The sequence below is a fragment of the Scyliorhinus torazame genome, chromosome 8 (genome assembly GCF_047496885.1).
Source record: "Scyliorhinus torazame isolate Kashiwa2021f chromosome 8, sScyTor2.1, whole genome shotgun sequence".
In the NCBI taxonomy this organism is placed as follows: Eukaryota; Metazoa; Chordata; class Chondrichthyes; order Carcharhiniformes; family Scyliorhinidae; genus Scyliorhinus; species Scyliorhinus torazame.
The window spans coordinates 60,816,036-60,832,184 of NC_092714.1; the positions used below are offsets into that span (position 1 = coordinate 60,816,036).

The 16,149-nt window shown below is 48.3% G+C and overlaps 1 protein-coding gene across 3 annotated transcripts in view; it reads left to right on the plus strand.

Moving 5' to 3' along the window:
* polq (polymerase (DNA directed), theta) overlaps positions 1–16,149 on the plus strand; it is a 144,080-nt gene that overhangs the window by 50,650 nt on the left and 77,281 nt on the right. For all 3 annotated transcript variants that reach the window (XR_011948657.1, XM_072513705.1, XM_072513706.1), the window contains exon 14: positions 9,402–9,544. Coding sequence is in view for 2 of the 3 variants with exons in the window: in XM_072513705.1 (XP_072369806.1) it covers positions 9,402–9,544 (143 nt within the window). In the remaining variant the exon portion in view is untranslated. The remainder of the gene's footprint in view (positions 1–9,401; positions 9,545–16,149) is intronic.

The window sequence follows — 16,149 nt, forward strand, 5'->3', positions numbered from 1 at the left end:
ACGTGTTTTCCAGTCTTCAGGCCAATAACCTGACTTACACTTTTCTAAAGCTAGTTCCATACTGCACATCTTCTTTTAGAAATTGTTGTTTTTGTACATCTGTTGTTTAAATTTTGAAATAATTCCGTTTATTCACACAAGTTTTGCGATAAGTTGTTTGCCATACATTTTTGTCAATTATTTTAATTTTGCCTAACTTTCATTTTAAGTCCTGCATCTGGTACAATTTAAATGAACATGGGAACAGGAGTAGGCCAATCAGCCCATCGAGCCTGCTGTGCTGTTCAATTAGATCATGGCTAACCAACTAGCTCAAGGCCATTTTCCCGCACAATTTCCATATCCACTGTTTAGTTTCTGTTCTCCCCTATAAATTCCTCTGTCTCTACCTGTAATGGGCTCGCATTTGTCCAAGCTAATCTTTTCCTTTTTACATACCTAAAGAAGCTTTTACAGTCTGCTTTTTATGTTCCTCACTAGTTTGCATTCATACTCTTTTCCCTTTCTTAATCAGCTTTTTGGTTCTCCTTTGCTGGGCTCTAAATTGCTCTCAATCCTCAGACTTACCACATTTTCTGGCATTCACGTAAGCCACTTCTTTTGATCCAATGCAATTGTGGTGGCTCAAGGCAATATGAGGGGGATTTCTAGTATAATGGAACAAGGGTTTACTGGTAACTAGTAAAGGTAAACTACACCGGTATAGAGTCACTAAACAGGCCTACACTCTCTGGCTCCAGACTGCACTCTGCTCAGGACCCCACTCCCAGGGCCCTACACTTTATCCCCATTGGTGGGGGTTCATGCGCTCCTGCATGATAGACCCTGAGCTGGTCATGTGGACGGTGAGGCCCCGTCCCTTAAAGGAGCCACGCTGCCACATCCCTCTACTTTATAAGCCGCTCAATAAGATATTTCCATGACTTCCGGTGGCGGCTATGAAGGAGTAAGTCGCATATTTGGTGGCTCCCGCTCGGGTCAGACTTTTGGACCTTTTCCCCGATTTTCTACCGGACTTGAACTGTAAAACTGATGACAGAGGCAATTGTGTACTGAATTCCCACATCGGTGCATGGAGAGAAGGGCTAGAAGTGCTCGTAAAGGGAGAAACAGAAAGACAGAGAAGGCTTGGGCTGAAGTTGCAGCAGGAGACAGCATGGTGGAGGACCGGACCTCTGGTTTGTCGACCCAGCGGTCAACGGAGCAGCTGATGCAAGTTATTCAGGAAGGCTTAGCTAAGCAGAAACGGGACTGCTTGGACCCGATAAAAGAGTCAATTGAGCAGCTGGAGCTTAGATCGGACGCCCAAGATCGGGTGATCCAGAGGTGGACAAGGCACTGGCTGAGCAGGGGGAACATCAAACTGCGCTGGAGATGGAGGTGGGGATGCTGAGAGACCAGCAGAAGAAGCTCCCGAAGAAGGTGGAGGACCTAGAGAATAGGTCCCGCCGGTAAAACTTGAGAATTGTTGGGCTCCCGGAGGGGTCCGAAGGAGCGGACGCTGGGGCATACATCGCAGACGTGCTTGAGAAGCTGCTGGGGGATGGGGTAGTCTCCCGACCCTTGGAGGTGTACAGGGCTCACAGAGCACCAGCGAGGAAGCCGCGAGCGGGTGACCCCCCCGCGCCCCCCAACCACCTCGAGTGCAATGGTGGTGAGATTCCACAGGTACCTGGATAAGGAGCGCATTGTACAGTAGGCAAAGCAGACATGGAGCTGTAAGTGGGACAATAGTATCCTGCGGGTCTACCAAGACCTGAGTGTGGAGGTGGCTAGGAGGAGAGCAGGCTTCAACCAGATTGGGTCGATCCTTTTTAAGAAAAAGGTGAAGTTTGGACTGTTGTATCCGGCCCGTCTCTGGGTCACGTACGAGGAATAGCACTTTATTTCGAGTCGCCTGAGGTCGCGCTGGACTTTGTGTAAAGAAAAGGACTGGTGGTGGACTGAGAACTTTTGAACTTTGCTGCAGCGTTCATGTTTTTTTTTGTTTCTCGGTTCTTTAAACAAAAGTTTCTCGTTTTTCGTTTTGTGGAAGTTGTTTGTAATGCCTTCTGTATTGATTTGGGACCAGTGACAGAGCTGAGTGAGTTAAGGTTTGCATTTGCACTGTTGGGGGATGGAGGTGTGCTTATTTAGATTTTGGTGTTTTTCTGTCGGGCAATTGTGTGGGGATTGTTTGATGTTGCAGTATGTTTGTATGAGCGGGGGGGAGGGTGCGGAGGGAACAATAGGTGGGACACTATTCGGTGCCAGGGATGGGGGCCACCAAGCTAGCTGGGCGGGCTAGCTCACGAAAGTGGACTGGGGGTGTGCATATGTTCGGTTTATCAAAGGGGGGGGGTTACAGAGTGTTGTTACTGGGGGGGAGAGAGGGAAATATTCTGCTGACGAGGGAGGGACTTGGGCCAAGGGACAGAGAGGAGGTTGGGGGCGGAGGCTGCCTGGGGGCGGGTCGGTGGAGGCGCGGAGCATGGGCTGGAGGTGGGCCCAAAAAAGTGAATGGCTGATCGGCGAAGGGGGGGTGCAATGAGCCACCCAACTAGGCTGATCACCTGGAATGTTCGAGGGTTAAATGGGCCGGTCAAGCGGGCACGTGTGTTCGCGCATAGAACATAGAACATAGAACAATACAGCGCAGTACAGGCCCTTTGGCCCACGATGTTGCACCGAAACAAAAGCCATCTAACCTACACTATACCATTATCATCCATATGTTTATCCAATAAACTTTAAAATGCCCTTAATGTTGGCGAGTTCACTACTGTAGCAGGTAGGGCATTCCACGGCCTCACTACTCTTTGCGTAAAGATATCTTGGGGGACTGAAGGCGGACGTGGTAATGTTGCAGGAGAGACACCTTCGAGTAACTGACCAGATTAGATTGAGGAAAGGCTGGGTCAGTCAGGTCTTTCTCTCGGGACTGGATTCAAAGACTAGAGGGGTCGCGATCCTGATCAATAAGCGGGTGGGGTTTGAGGCGGGTAGAATAGTTTTGGATGTGGGAGGTCGGTACATTATGGTCAGTGGGAAACTGGAGGGTGTGCAGGTGGTATTAGTAAATGTGTATGCGCCAAATTGGGATGATGTGGAGTTTATAAAGAGGATGCTGGGGAAGATACCGGACCTGGACTTGCACAGGTTGGTCATGGGAGAGGACGTCAACACAGTTATTGACCCTGGCTTGGACCAGTCGAGCTCAAAAATGGGCAAGGTGCCAGCAATGGCAAAGGAACTAAAAGGGTTCATGGAGCAGATGGGGGGTGGGGGTGGGGGGGGGATCCATGCGGATTTGGGCAGCCGAGGGTGAAGGAGTTCTCCTACTCACACGTGCATAAGGTGTACTCCCAGTTCGATTTCTTCATTTTGAGCATGGCCTTACTGGCAGGGGTGGTGGATACGGGGTACTTGGCGATCACAATCTCAGACCATGCTATGCACTGGGTTGACCTGCAGGTTAGTAAAGACAGTAACCAGCACCACACTGGAGGTTAGATGTGGGACTTTTGGCTGACGAAGGGGTGGGCGAGCGGCTGAGGAAATGTATTCAGAACTACCTGCAGGTCAACGACACGGGGGAAATTTCAGCAGTGGGAAGCACTGAAGGTGGTGGTCAGAGGGGAGCTGATCTCTATACGGGCCCATAGGGAGAAAGTGGACAGAGCAGAGATGGACCGACTGGTAAAGGAGATACTACAGATTGATAGGAGGTATGTGGAGATCCCAGAGGCAGAGCTTTTAAGGAAACGGCAGCGCCTACAGGCGGAGTTCGGCTTGTTAACCACAGGGAGCGCAGTGGAGCAGCTGAGAAAGGCGAGGGGGGTAGTCTCAGTATGGAGAGAAGGCCAGCAGAATGCTTGCATAGCAGCTTAGAAAGAGGGAGGCAGCCAGGGAGATGGGGAAAGTAAATGACGGAGATGGGAACCTGGTTGGAGATTCAGCAGGGGTGAATAAGGCGTTTAGGGATTTCTACAGTAGGCAGTATAGGTCGAAACCCCGTATGCGGCCGGTGGGGATGAGGCACTTCTTGGGGGGGGCTGAACTTCCCAAAGGTGGATGGGGAGCTGGTAGAAGGGCTGGGGGCCCCGATCGGGTTCGAAGAGATAGTGGAGGGTCTGAAGGCCATGCAGGCGGGTAAAACCCCGGGGCCAGACGGGTACCCAGTGGAGTTTTATAAAAAGTTCTCTGGAATATTGGGGCTGGTGTTGATGAGGATGTTCAATGAGGCAAGGGAGAGAGGGGTGCTGCCCCCGACGATGTCACAGGCCACAATTTCGCTGATTCTGAAGCGGGACAAGAACCCGGAGCTGTGTGGGTCCCACAGGCTGATATCCCTGTTGAATGTGGATGCCAAACTGCTGGCCAAAATGGTGTCCTCCAGGATTGAGGATTGTGTTCCGGACATTATTGGGGAGGACCAGACGGGATTTGTTAAGGGTAGGCTGTTGGTGGCCAATGTAAGAAGGTTGTTAAATGTGATCATGATGCCCCCGGAAGGTAGGGAGGTGGAGGTAGTGATTGCAATGGATGCGGAAAAGGCTTGTGATCGGGTAGAATGGGATTATCTGTGGGAGGTACTGGGACGGTTCGGATTTGGGTGGGGCTTTATTGTCTGGGTCAGGTTGCTGTATCAGGCTCCTGTGGCAAGTGTACGGACGAATAGGACAACATCAGACTATTTTAGACTGCACCGGGTGACGAGACAGGGATGCCCCCTCTCCCCACTGTTGTTCGTGCTAGCTATGGAGCTGTTGGCAATGGCTCTGAGGGCCTCGAAGGGGCTTGTCCGGGGGTGGGTGGTGGAGGAGCACAGAGTCTCACTCTATGCAGACGACCTGCTTCTGTATGGATCGGACCCATTAGAGGGGATGGAAGAAATCATGAGGATTCTAGGGGAATTTGGCCGGTTTTCGGGGTATAAGCTAAATATGGGCTGCATAAATCAAATCTGGCCCGGCGTGTAGACCAAATGAAGGACGATTTTCGGATATGGGACGTGCTTCCGTTGTCTCAGGCTGGGAGGGTGCAGACGGTGAAGATGACGGTCCACCCGAGATTCTTGTTCATGTTTCAATGTCTCCCCATCTTTATTCCGCGGTCCTTTTTCAAACGGGTCAACAAAGTGATCTCTGGCTTTGTTTGGGCAGGCAAGACCTCGCGGATAAGGAAGGTAATGCTTGAGCGGAGTCGGGGAGAGGGCGGGCTGGCGCTGCCAAATTTTAGTAAGTATTACTGGGCGGCGAATATAGCCATGATCAGGAAGTGGGTGGTGGGGGAGAGGACGGCATGGGAGCGTATGGAGGCGGCTTCATGCAAGGGCATCTGTTTGGGGGTGTTGGTAACTGCGCCTCTGCCGTTCCCGCCAGCACGGTATTCCACCAGCCCCATGGCGGCCCTGAGAGTCTGGGGGCAATGGAGGAGACATGTGGGAGCAGAGGGAGCATCGGTCTGGTCCCCAATCTGTAATAATCACCGGTTTGCCCTGGGAAGTATGGATGGGGGATTCTGGATATGGTGGAGAGCAGGGATGTGAGAGGGTGGGGATATGTTTATAGAGGGGACCTTTCCGAGTATGAGGGCGCTGGAGGAGAAGTTTGGGTTGGCGAGGAGAAACAAATACTGAGGGGCAGCACGGTAGCATTGTGGGTAGCACAATTGCTTCACAGCTCCAGGGTCCCAGGTTCGATTCTGGCTTGGGTCACTGTCTGTGCGGAGTCTGCACGACCTCCCCGTGTGTGCGTGGGTTTCCTCCGGGTGCTCCGGTTTCCTCCCACAGTCCAAAGATGTTCAGGTTAGGTGGATTGGCCCTGATAAATTGCCCTTCGTGTCCAAAATTGCCCTTAGTGTTGGGTGGGGTTGTGGGGATAGGGTGGAGGTGTTGACCTTGGGTGGGATGCTCTTTCCAAGAGCCGGTGCGGACTCGATGGGCCGAATGGCCTCCTTCTGCACTGTAAATTCTATGATAATCTATGAAATTCAGGTATCTGCAGGTGCGGGACTTCCTACATAAACAGGTGTCAACCTTCCCGCTCCTACCGTTAAAGGGGGTTCAGGACCGGGTAGTTTCCAGAGGGTGGGTAGGAGAAGGGAGCGTCTCAGACATTTACAAGGAACTTGTGTGGTCAGAGGAGACGCAGACCGAGGAGCTGAAGTGCAAGTGGGAGGAGAGGAGGCGTGGACTGAGGAGCTGAAGTGCAAGTGGGAGGAGGAGCTGGGAGGATAGAGGATGGTCTATGGGCGGACGTGTTGAGTAGAGTCGACGCGTCCGCAACATGTGCCAGGCTCAGCCTGGTACAATTTAAGGTCGTTCACCGGGCTCACATGACAGTGGCCCGGTGAGCAGATTCCTTGGGGTGAAAGACAGGTGTGCAAAATGTGCGGGAGGACCAGCGAACCATGTCCACATGTGGGCATGTCCGAAGCTTAGGGGATTTTGGCAGGGGTTTGCAGATGTCGTGTCCACAGTGTTAAAAACAAGGGTGGCACTGAGTCCAGAGGTGGCGGTTTTCGGGGTGTCGGAAGACCTGGGAATCCAGGAGGAGAAAGAGGCAGATATTCTGGCCTTTGCTTCCCTGGTAGCCTGGAGACGGATACTATTAGCTTGGAGGGACTCAAAGCCCCCGAAGTCGGAGACCTGGCTATCGGACATGGCTTGCTTTCTCTGTTTGGAGAAAATCAAGTTCACCTTGAGAGGGTCACTATTGGGGTTCGATCGGAGGTGGCAACCGTTCGTCGACTTCTTTGCGTAAAATTAATCGTCAGCAGAAGTGGGGGGGGGTTAGTTTAGCTTAGAGTAGGGAGTTAATAAAGGGAGACAGTTTTTGCACTATGTTTATAGTTTCATGTACATTGTTTATTGTGTTGTTATAATACCAAACAAAACCTCCATAAAATTTTTATTAAAAAAAAACATTTCCATAACAGGTTATGTACAGCAACTATATACAATAAAAAGGTTGAGAAACACAAGGTGAGAGAGTCCATTACAGTTCATCATAAGGTCAATCTATTGAGAGATTTTCTGGATTTCGTAGACCTCCTTCATCCCCCAACTGGTTCTTCCAATTCTGAAGTAGCGATGTTGTCATCCTTGGAAGATTGCCTTGGATATTCGACTGCTACGGCAGAGGCATTCCCTTCTCCAGCTCCCTCCTGTGTCATCGGGGCCTCCTCAGAACTCCTAGATTCCCTCTGTTCTGGCTACGCCACAGGAGCACTGGTGCTACCGGCTCCAACTGTTCCGAGAGTGGGATTGTAGCCTCCTGGCTTCTTACATTGTCAACGTGTTTCCGCACTGTCCTACCATTTAAACCCACCACGTATGAGACTGGACCTGACTTTGATACAATTTTGCCTGGTAGTCAAAGTGGGACTGAGGCAAAGTTCCTGATAAGGACCAGGCTGCTGACTTGAAATTACCTGTCTCCTTTGTGCAAAACATGCGGCAGAAGGTGGAGGTTGATATGTAGACCCTTGCAGGGGTCGCACTGGCCCACCATGTGTTCAATATCCTGATCTGTGCCGGGCCCTCCGAATGTAGCTTTGAGCGAGCATTTTCATTTGGCCCGGATGGGCTCTGTGAAATTCTTGAAACAGTGGCTCTCTTACTGGGGGTGGTACCACCACTCGGGAACCCCAGAGTATGACTCCATCCTTGCAACTGAGTTCATTTTCAGCTGCCGATCCCGGTGCAAACTGGGCGCCGCGGGATCCGCGCATGTGCAGTGGCACCGCCGCACATGCGCAGTGACCTCCTTCAGCGTGCCGGCCCCGACGCAACATGGCACAGGGCTACAGGGGCTGGCACGTAGGAAAAGAGGCCGGGGGACAGAGAGGCTGGTCCACCAATCGGTAGGCCCCGATTGCGGGCCAGGCCGCATCGGAGGGCCCCCCCACAGCACGCAGAGTTTCTGCCGGCTGCGAGCAGGTGTGGACAGCGCCGGTGGGGCTCAGCGTTTTAACTGCGGCCGCTCGGCCCATCCCGGGCCGAGAATCGGCGGACCGGCCGTGTAGAGCGGCCCGCGACCGCGCAGTGCCAAACACACCGGTGCCGATGGCACCGATTCTCCGCTCTGCGGAGAATCACGTGCTGGCGTCGGGCGGCGTGGCCCGGTTGCGGAGATTCTCCGGCCCGGCCCCAGGCTGAGAGAATCCTGCTCCATGTGCTTCACTTTGGACAAGACTGGGTCGTGTTGCATCCAGTTCTTTATATGACCTGACGTTACTGGCAAAGTGTCAAGAATATTTAGTGCCAGAGGGACTGGTGGCGGGACTGGGGGCCCCGATTGGGCTGGAGGAGCTGATCAAAGGGATAGGAAGCATGCAAGCGGGGGAAGGCACCGGGTCCGGATGGTTTCCCGGTCGAATTCTATAAGGAATATTTAGTGCCAGGATGATGTCTTAAGGCACCAATGGTAATCCCAGGTTCTTTGGAAGTGGGAGGCGATTCAGCACTTCAGCATTTGAAATTTGTGTGCAGAGCCTATGCTGAAAGGTGTAATCGTAGGTAGTCCGCAACAAGGCCCACCGTTGTACCCTGGTGGAGTTGATTGGAAGTATCACTTGTATTCATGGAGGAGCCCCAACAGGGGCTTGTGGTCAGTTATTATTGTGAAGCATTGCTCATAGACATACTGGTGAAATTCAAGTCTTGGATAATTCAAGTGAACATGTTCATTCTAAGACTCAAATTTTTTTCTGGGAAATTTTCTCTTCCAATTTCTGGACAATTCCTTTGCTTTTGTATCAATTGTGAATTAGTTCTTCTGTGACGTGCCTTTATTCTCTGGGTCTTGTTTCACCTTTAGGTCTCTCCTCTGTCTCGAACACTCTGTCCATTTTTTAATCATATAATTTAGTTTAATGTTTTTTTTCCAAGAGAAAAATTAATCAATATAGGAACTTCTTGAATGAATCATGGCCATTTTTAAACTTCCACAGTTTTGCTGACTGACTTATTACACTGCAGAGCAGTTACACTCTCAAATAATTTGCATTATTCAATTTCCCTCCCCCTTTGTAAAATTGATTCACCCAAGAAGTAATAATAATCACTTATTGTCACAAGTAGGCTTCAATGAAGTTCCTGTGAAAAGCCCCTAGTCGCCACATTCTGGTGCCTGTTCAGGGAGGCTGGAACGGGAATTGAACCCGCGCTGCTGCCTTGTTCTGCATTACAAGCCAGCTGTTTAGCCCACTGTGTTAAACCAGTGAAGACAGTAATTGAAGAGGATGAATTTGTGAGGTTACGTGGGAAAAGCTGGAGTTTGGAACTAAATTAGGCAGCTCTTTCAAAGAGCTGTTACAGGAAAATGGTGGCCTCCTGTGCTGAAAAATGCTAATTGTTTTAATTGTACTTGTATAAATGATGTGTTATTTTGAATAATGTGTTTCTTTTTATATAGTTCACCTGTATCGACCCACACAGTTGGGAGCAGCCACTCTCGCCTCTTCCCTGTCTCCTCCAGATGCACTGAGAATCTTTGCTGACTTACAGAAAGCAATGAAAGGGTTTGTTTTGGAGAATGATCTTCATATTCTCTATCAGGTACGTCGGGAATGCTCTGTAGATAGCATCAATCGTGTTTTTCATGCTACATGTAACAACCAGTGGACAATGGTTGGGATGTTCCTTGATTAGTGTTCCTCTGAGCAACCTGATGCTCCTTCCTGTCTTGATCTCTGTTTAGTTTCACACACCTGGTAGTGAGTGGTAGATCAACATACAATCCCTGCACTTCTGATATAAACCTGACCCGATGCCAAAGGTATGAGACAATTCTATCACAGCACCTGTGTCGTCTGTGCTTGGTGATGGTAAGAGGTCCTTTTATTGGGCCGTTTTAATCCGTAATATTTCAGATACTATATTCAAACTGTAAAAATAGACAATATGTTTTTGAAGCTAGTGTGATAATCTTTATTAGTGTCATAAGTAGGTTTACATTAACACTGCAATGAAGTTACTGAAAATCCCCCCGTCACCACACTTCGACGCCTGTTCAGCTACGGAGGGGGAATTCAGAATGTCCAATTCACTTAACAGCATGTCTTTCGGGACTTGTGGGAGGAAACCGGAGCACCCAAAGGAAACCCACGCAGAGCAAGGATTATATATCAGCCTGGTCACCACTTTTGATTGCTTCTAATGATCTCTGGTGAAAGTATAGCTTCTTTTGAAATTGGGTAAGGAAATTAGTCTCTGCTGTGATGACTGGCCCCATTCCCATGATTGAATAGCTTTGAACAGTGACAGCTGAGGCTTGACACTTTATGTATTGGAGGTTACTAGTACCTGTGGAACTCTAAACCTGATTGAATCAGCTTTTTGTATCTCTGTAGGTTCCCATTATATGTCTTTGATTAACTCAGCAGAAAATGTATTTGAGTGTTATAGGAATTCCCCAAAACAGCTTTATTTTTCAAAGAGGGAACATATTTATATGAATTTATAATATGCATTTTGGGGTTTGGGACCCAGTATGCAAATAGGAGAATTTAAGATGGGGCCTGAATTATTTGGGCATTTTGAGCTAATCTGACTTTGACATCTGTCTGTAAGGGACTCTTATCCTCTGTAGTATAATTTATATTTAAGGGGAGACTGGATGAGTACATGAAGGATTAGAAGGATATGCTGATGGGGTGGGATGAAGTAAGGTGAGATGAGGCTTGTGTGGAGATTAAACACCGGCATAGGCCAATTGGACTGAATGGCCTGTTTCTTTGCTGTGGAAACAGGATGTAGGGAATGGATAGAGCAGGGACAGGAATGGATGTTGCAGGTTCCGGGGTTTAGGTGTTTTAGTAAGCTCAGAGAAGGAGGCAAAAGAGGGGGAGGTGTGGCGCTGCTAGTCAAGAGCAGTATTACGGTGGCGGAGAGGATGCTAGATGGGGACTCTTCTTCCGAGGTACTATGGGCTGAAGTTAGAAACAGGAAAGGAGAGGTCACCCTGTTGGGAGTTTTTTATAGGCCTCCTAATAGTTCTAAGGATGTAGAGGAAAGGATGGCGAAGATGATTCTGGATGAGAGCGAAAGTAACAGGGTAGTTATTATGGGAGACTTTAACTTTCCAAATATTGACTGGAAAAGATATAGTTCGAGTACAATAGATGGGTCGTTTTTTGTACAGTGTGTGCAGGAGGGTTTCCTGAAACAATATGTTGACAGGCCAACAAGAGGCGAGGCCACGTTGGATTTGGTTTTGGGTAATGAACCAGGCCAGGTGTTAGATTTGGAGGTAGGAGAGCACTTTGGGGACAGTGACCACAATTCGGTGACGTTTACGTTAATGATGGAAAGGGATAAGTATACACCGCAGGGCAAGAGTTATAGCTGGGGGAAGGGCAATTATGATGCCATTAGACGTGACTTGGGGGGGATAAGGTGGAGAAGTAGGCTGCAAGTGTTGGGCACACTGGATAAGTGGGGCTTGTTCAAGGATCAGCTACTGCGTGTTCTTGATAAGTATGTACCGGTCAGACAGGGAGGAAGGCGTCGAGCGAGGGAACCGTGGTTTACCAAGGAAGTGGAATCTCTTGTTAAGAGGAAGAAGGAGGCCTATGTGAAGATGAGGTGTGAAGTTTCGGTTGGGGCGATGGATAGTTACAAGGTAGCGAGGAAGGATCTAAAGAGAGAGCTAAGACGAGCAAGGAGGGGACATGAGAAGTATTTGGCAGGAAGGATCAAGGAAAACCCAAAAGCTTTCTATAGGTATGTCAGGAATAAGCGAATGACTAGGGAAAGAGTAGGACCAGTCAAGGACAGGGATGGGAAATTGTGTGTGGAGTCTGAAGAGATAGGCGAGATACTAAATGAATATTTTTCATCAGTATTCACTCAGGAAAAAGATAATGTTGTGGAGGAGAATGCTGAGCCCCAGGCTAATAGAATAGATGGCATTGAGGTACGTAGGGAAGAGGTGTTGGCAATTCTGGACAGGCTGAAAATAGATAAGTCCCCGGGACCTGATGGGATTTATCCTAGGATTCTCTGGGAGGCCAGGGAAGAGATTGCTGGACCTTTGGCTTTGATTTTTATGTCATCATTGGCTACAGGAATAGTGCCAGAGGACTGGAGGACAGCAAATGTGGTCCCTTTGTTCAAAAAGGGGAGCAGAGACAACCCCGGCAACTATAGACCGGTGAGCCTCACGTCTGTAGTGGGTAAAGTCTTGGAGGGGATTATAAGAGACAAGATTTATAATCATCTAGATAGGAATAATATGATCAGGGATAGTCAGCATGGCTTTGTGAAGGGTAGGTCATGCCTCACAAACCTTATTGAGTTCTTTGAGAAGGTGACTGAACAGGTAGACGAGGGTAGAGCAGTTGATGTGGTGTATATGGATTTCAGCAAAGCGTTTGATAAGGTTCCCCATGGTAGGCTATTGCAAAAAATACGGAGGCTGGGGATTGAGGGTGATTTAGAGATGTGGATCAGAAATTGGCTAGCTGAAAGAAGACAGAGGGTGGTGGTTGATGGGAAATGTTCAGAATGGAGTACAGTCACAAGTGGAGTACCACAAGGATCTGTTCTGGGGCCGTTGCTGTTTGTCATTTTTATCAATGACCTAGAGGAAGGCGCAGAAGGGTGGGTGAGTAAATTTGCAGACGATACTAAAGTTGGTGGTGTTGTCGATAGTGTGGAAGGATGTAGCAGGTTACAGAGGGATATAGATAAGCTGCAGAGCTGGGCTGAGAGGTGGCAAATGGAGTTTAATGTAGAGAAGTGTGAGGTGATTCACTTTGGAAGGAATAACAGGAATGCGGAATATTTGGCTAATGGTAAAGTTCTTGAAAGTGTGGATGAGCAGAGGGATCTAGGTGTCCATGTGCATAGATCCCTGAAAGTTGCCACCCAGGTTGATAGGGTTGTGAAGAAGGCCTATGGAGTGTTGGCCTTTATTGGTAGAGGGATTGAGTTCCGGAGTCGGGAGGTCATGTTGCAGCTGTACAGAACTCTGGTACGGCCGCATTTGGAGTATTGCGTACAGTTCTGGTCACCGCATTATAGGAAGGACGTGGAAGCTTTGGAGCGGGTGCAGAGGAGATTTACCAGGATGTTGCCTGGTATGGAGGGAAAATCTTATGAGGAAAGGCTGATGGACTTGAGGTTGTTTTTGTTGGAGAGAAGAAGGTTAAGAGGAGACTTAATAGAGGCATACAAAATGATCAGGGGGTTGGATAGGGTGGACAGTGAGAGCCTTCTCCCGCGGATGGAAATGGCTGGCACGAGGGGACATAACTTTAAACTGAGGGGTAATAGATATAGGACAGAGGTCAGAGGTAGGTTCTTTACGCAAAGAGTAGTGAGGCCGTGGAATGCCCTACCTGCTACAGTCGTGAACTCGCCAACATTGAGGGCATTTAAAAGTTTATTGGATAAACATATGGATGATAATGGCATCGTGTAGGTTAGATGGCTTTTGTTTCGGTGCAACATCGTGGGCCGAAGGGCCTGTACTGCGCTGTATTGTTCTATGTTCTATATGTTCTATCTTTCAGAGCTAACTTCAAATAAATGAATGCCAGGGTCTTGTATCCTCAGTTATCACCTTCCTGGGGAGGAAAGGCTCAGGCCTTTACTAATCGGAACCTTGTAATCAGATGCAATCCTCCTCCAACAAGGCTTAGGTCGGGCTGGGAGCTTTCAGCATGTAATTTTCCAATGGCATGGTCCTTTCCCCTGGCCTCCAAGCAGCATTGAAATTGTGGGCCCAGCTGCCATTTCCTCTCTTGGGGTAGGGGGAAGTCTCTTAGTCAAAACATAGAAAGAAAGAGAGAGGGAATAAACAGCTGGTGTGCACTCTGCTTCCCTCATTACCTTATGGATTCTTTTGAGAGCCATGTTAGGTGTGCTAGAAGGGGCCCAAAATGAATGAATTTCCAACCTCTATGATTGAATTCCATGTGATTATACATTATTTTTTTCTTTACCTGTGCTTTGGATATCATATGGCAAAGGTAGGGAAGGATATCAGCAAAGCAATTCAAACTAGGTGAGGTTCTCGGTCCAGAGACTCGAGCTCTTCCAAAGCGCTCTGGGGAATTGTTACTTCGAAGATATCCCGAGCACCTTCGGGTGACCCATTGTCACCTGGAGTTCCGATACGGAGAAACCAAAACCCAGAGTGCAAGGCACTGCAGAGAGGAGAGGGGCGCCAGCACCCCAGCACTCCCTTGTGTCTGCCGGCGGCGGGACAATCTCTGATAAATCTTTAGGTTGTTTCTTAACCGTAAACGGCAATTTTCTGAGTGATTTAATCAGCACGATGATTAAAAATTGAAAGAACTGCAAAGGATGTTTTAGTTGGCAGCTCTGGGGTTTAAATACTGATTTTGGAGGATTTCAAAGTATCCAGGTAACATTTCAGCATAATAAATATAACGTAAATATAAAGTAATTTACAATTTGGGACTTCATGAGGGAGTTTACAGTTCACAGTTTACTTTGCTGCAAAATTATAGAATAAGCTTGGATACATGTGGCTCGAGTAATATTCAATAAAAGTGACAAAAGGACAGACAAGAAGCTGTGAGAATTTATACTACCCAAATGGGAGCGTAAGATTGTATCAAATTATCAGTGGTCGTAATGTGAAAGGTACCACAAGTCCCGAAAGATGCGCTATTAGGTAATTGGCCATTCTGAATTCTCCCTCTGCGTACTCAAACAGGCGCCGGAATGTGGCGACTAGGGGCTTTTCATAGTAACTTCATTGCAGTGCTAATGTAAGCCTACTTGTGACAATAAAGATTATTATTATTATAAGTTCCTTAGAAAACAATTTATTTTGAAATTAATCCCAAAAGTCCCGCTGAGTGAGCCAGGGCTGTTAGTACTGTTTTGATGTTAACGTGGCTGTGACTCTAGCAGAATTTTGAAAAGAATCTTTTTATTGCCATTTTCAAAATTATAAACATTGATGTTCGTTTTCATTTATTGTACAGTCATAAAAGCTTCTTCTTTGGTTTCTCTATTTAGAGTCTGTCGCCATCTGGCTCAGCATACAACCCCCCCCCTCTCCTTGACTGCCCCCCATCCGTTGCCCCCCCCTTCTTCACTGCTGCCCCCCATTCTTTCTTGCTGGGTTTTGCTACCTCCCCTTGCCCCCCCCCCCCCCCCCCCCAAGTCCTCCCTCGCCTTCCTCTTTCTATCTTGTCCTGGCTATTTCTCCCTGACTACCGGCTATTTATTTATTTGTGTTGGCCACAAACCGGTCTCGGAACAGTCGGGTGAATGGCTCCCATGTTTTGTGCAAGTTCTCTTCCGACCCACCGATGGTGAATTTGATTTTCTCCATTTGGAGAAATTCTAATAGGTTGGACAGCGAGTCTACAGTTTTAGGTGGTGCTGCTGATCGCCAACCGAGCAGGATTCTATGGCGGGACTCAAGCAGAATTAAATTGGATAAGGATATCCTCACTCTTTCTTTGGCAATAAAAGTAATAATGTATCTGACAGTTTTGTCAGAAGGTTTAGTCAATGTGAATGTAATGAACGTGCACGGTACAATAAGACCATCAGACATAGGAGCAGAAATAGGCCACTCGGCCCAGTGAGTCTGCTCCGCCATTCAATCATGGCTGATATTTATTTTTCTCATCCCCATGCTCCAGCCTTCTCCCTATAATCACCCTGATCTCCTTATTGATTAAAAACCTATCTATCTCTGTCTTAAAGACACTCAGTGATTTGGCCTCCACAGTCTTCTGCGGCAAAGAGTTCCTAAGATTCACCACCCTCAGGCTGAAGAAATTCCTCCTCATCTCTGTTTTAAAGGATCGTCCCTTTAGTCTGAGATTGTGTCCTCTGCTTCTAGTTTTTCCTACAAGTGGAAACAATCCTCTCCACGTCCACTCTATCCAGGCCTCGCAGTATCCTGTAAGTTTCAATAAGATCCCCCCCCCCCCCCATCCTTCTAAACTCCAACGCGTACAGACCCAGCGTTCTCAACCGTTCCTCATATGACAAGCTCTTCATTCCAGGGATCATTCTTGTGAACCTCCTCTGGACCCTTTCTAAGGCCAGTACATCCTCCCTTAGATACGGGGCCCAAAACTGCTCTCAATACTCCAAATGGGGTCTTAACAGAGCCTTATATAGCCTCAGGAGTACATCCCTGGTCTTGTATTCTAGCCCTCTTGACA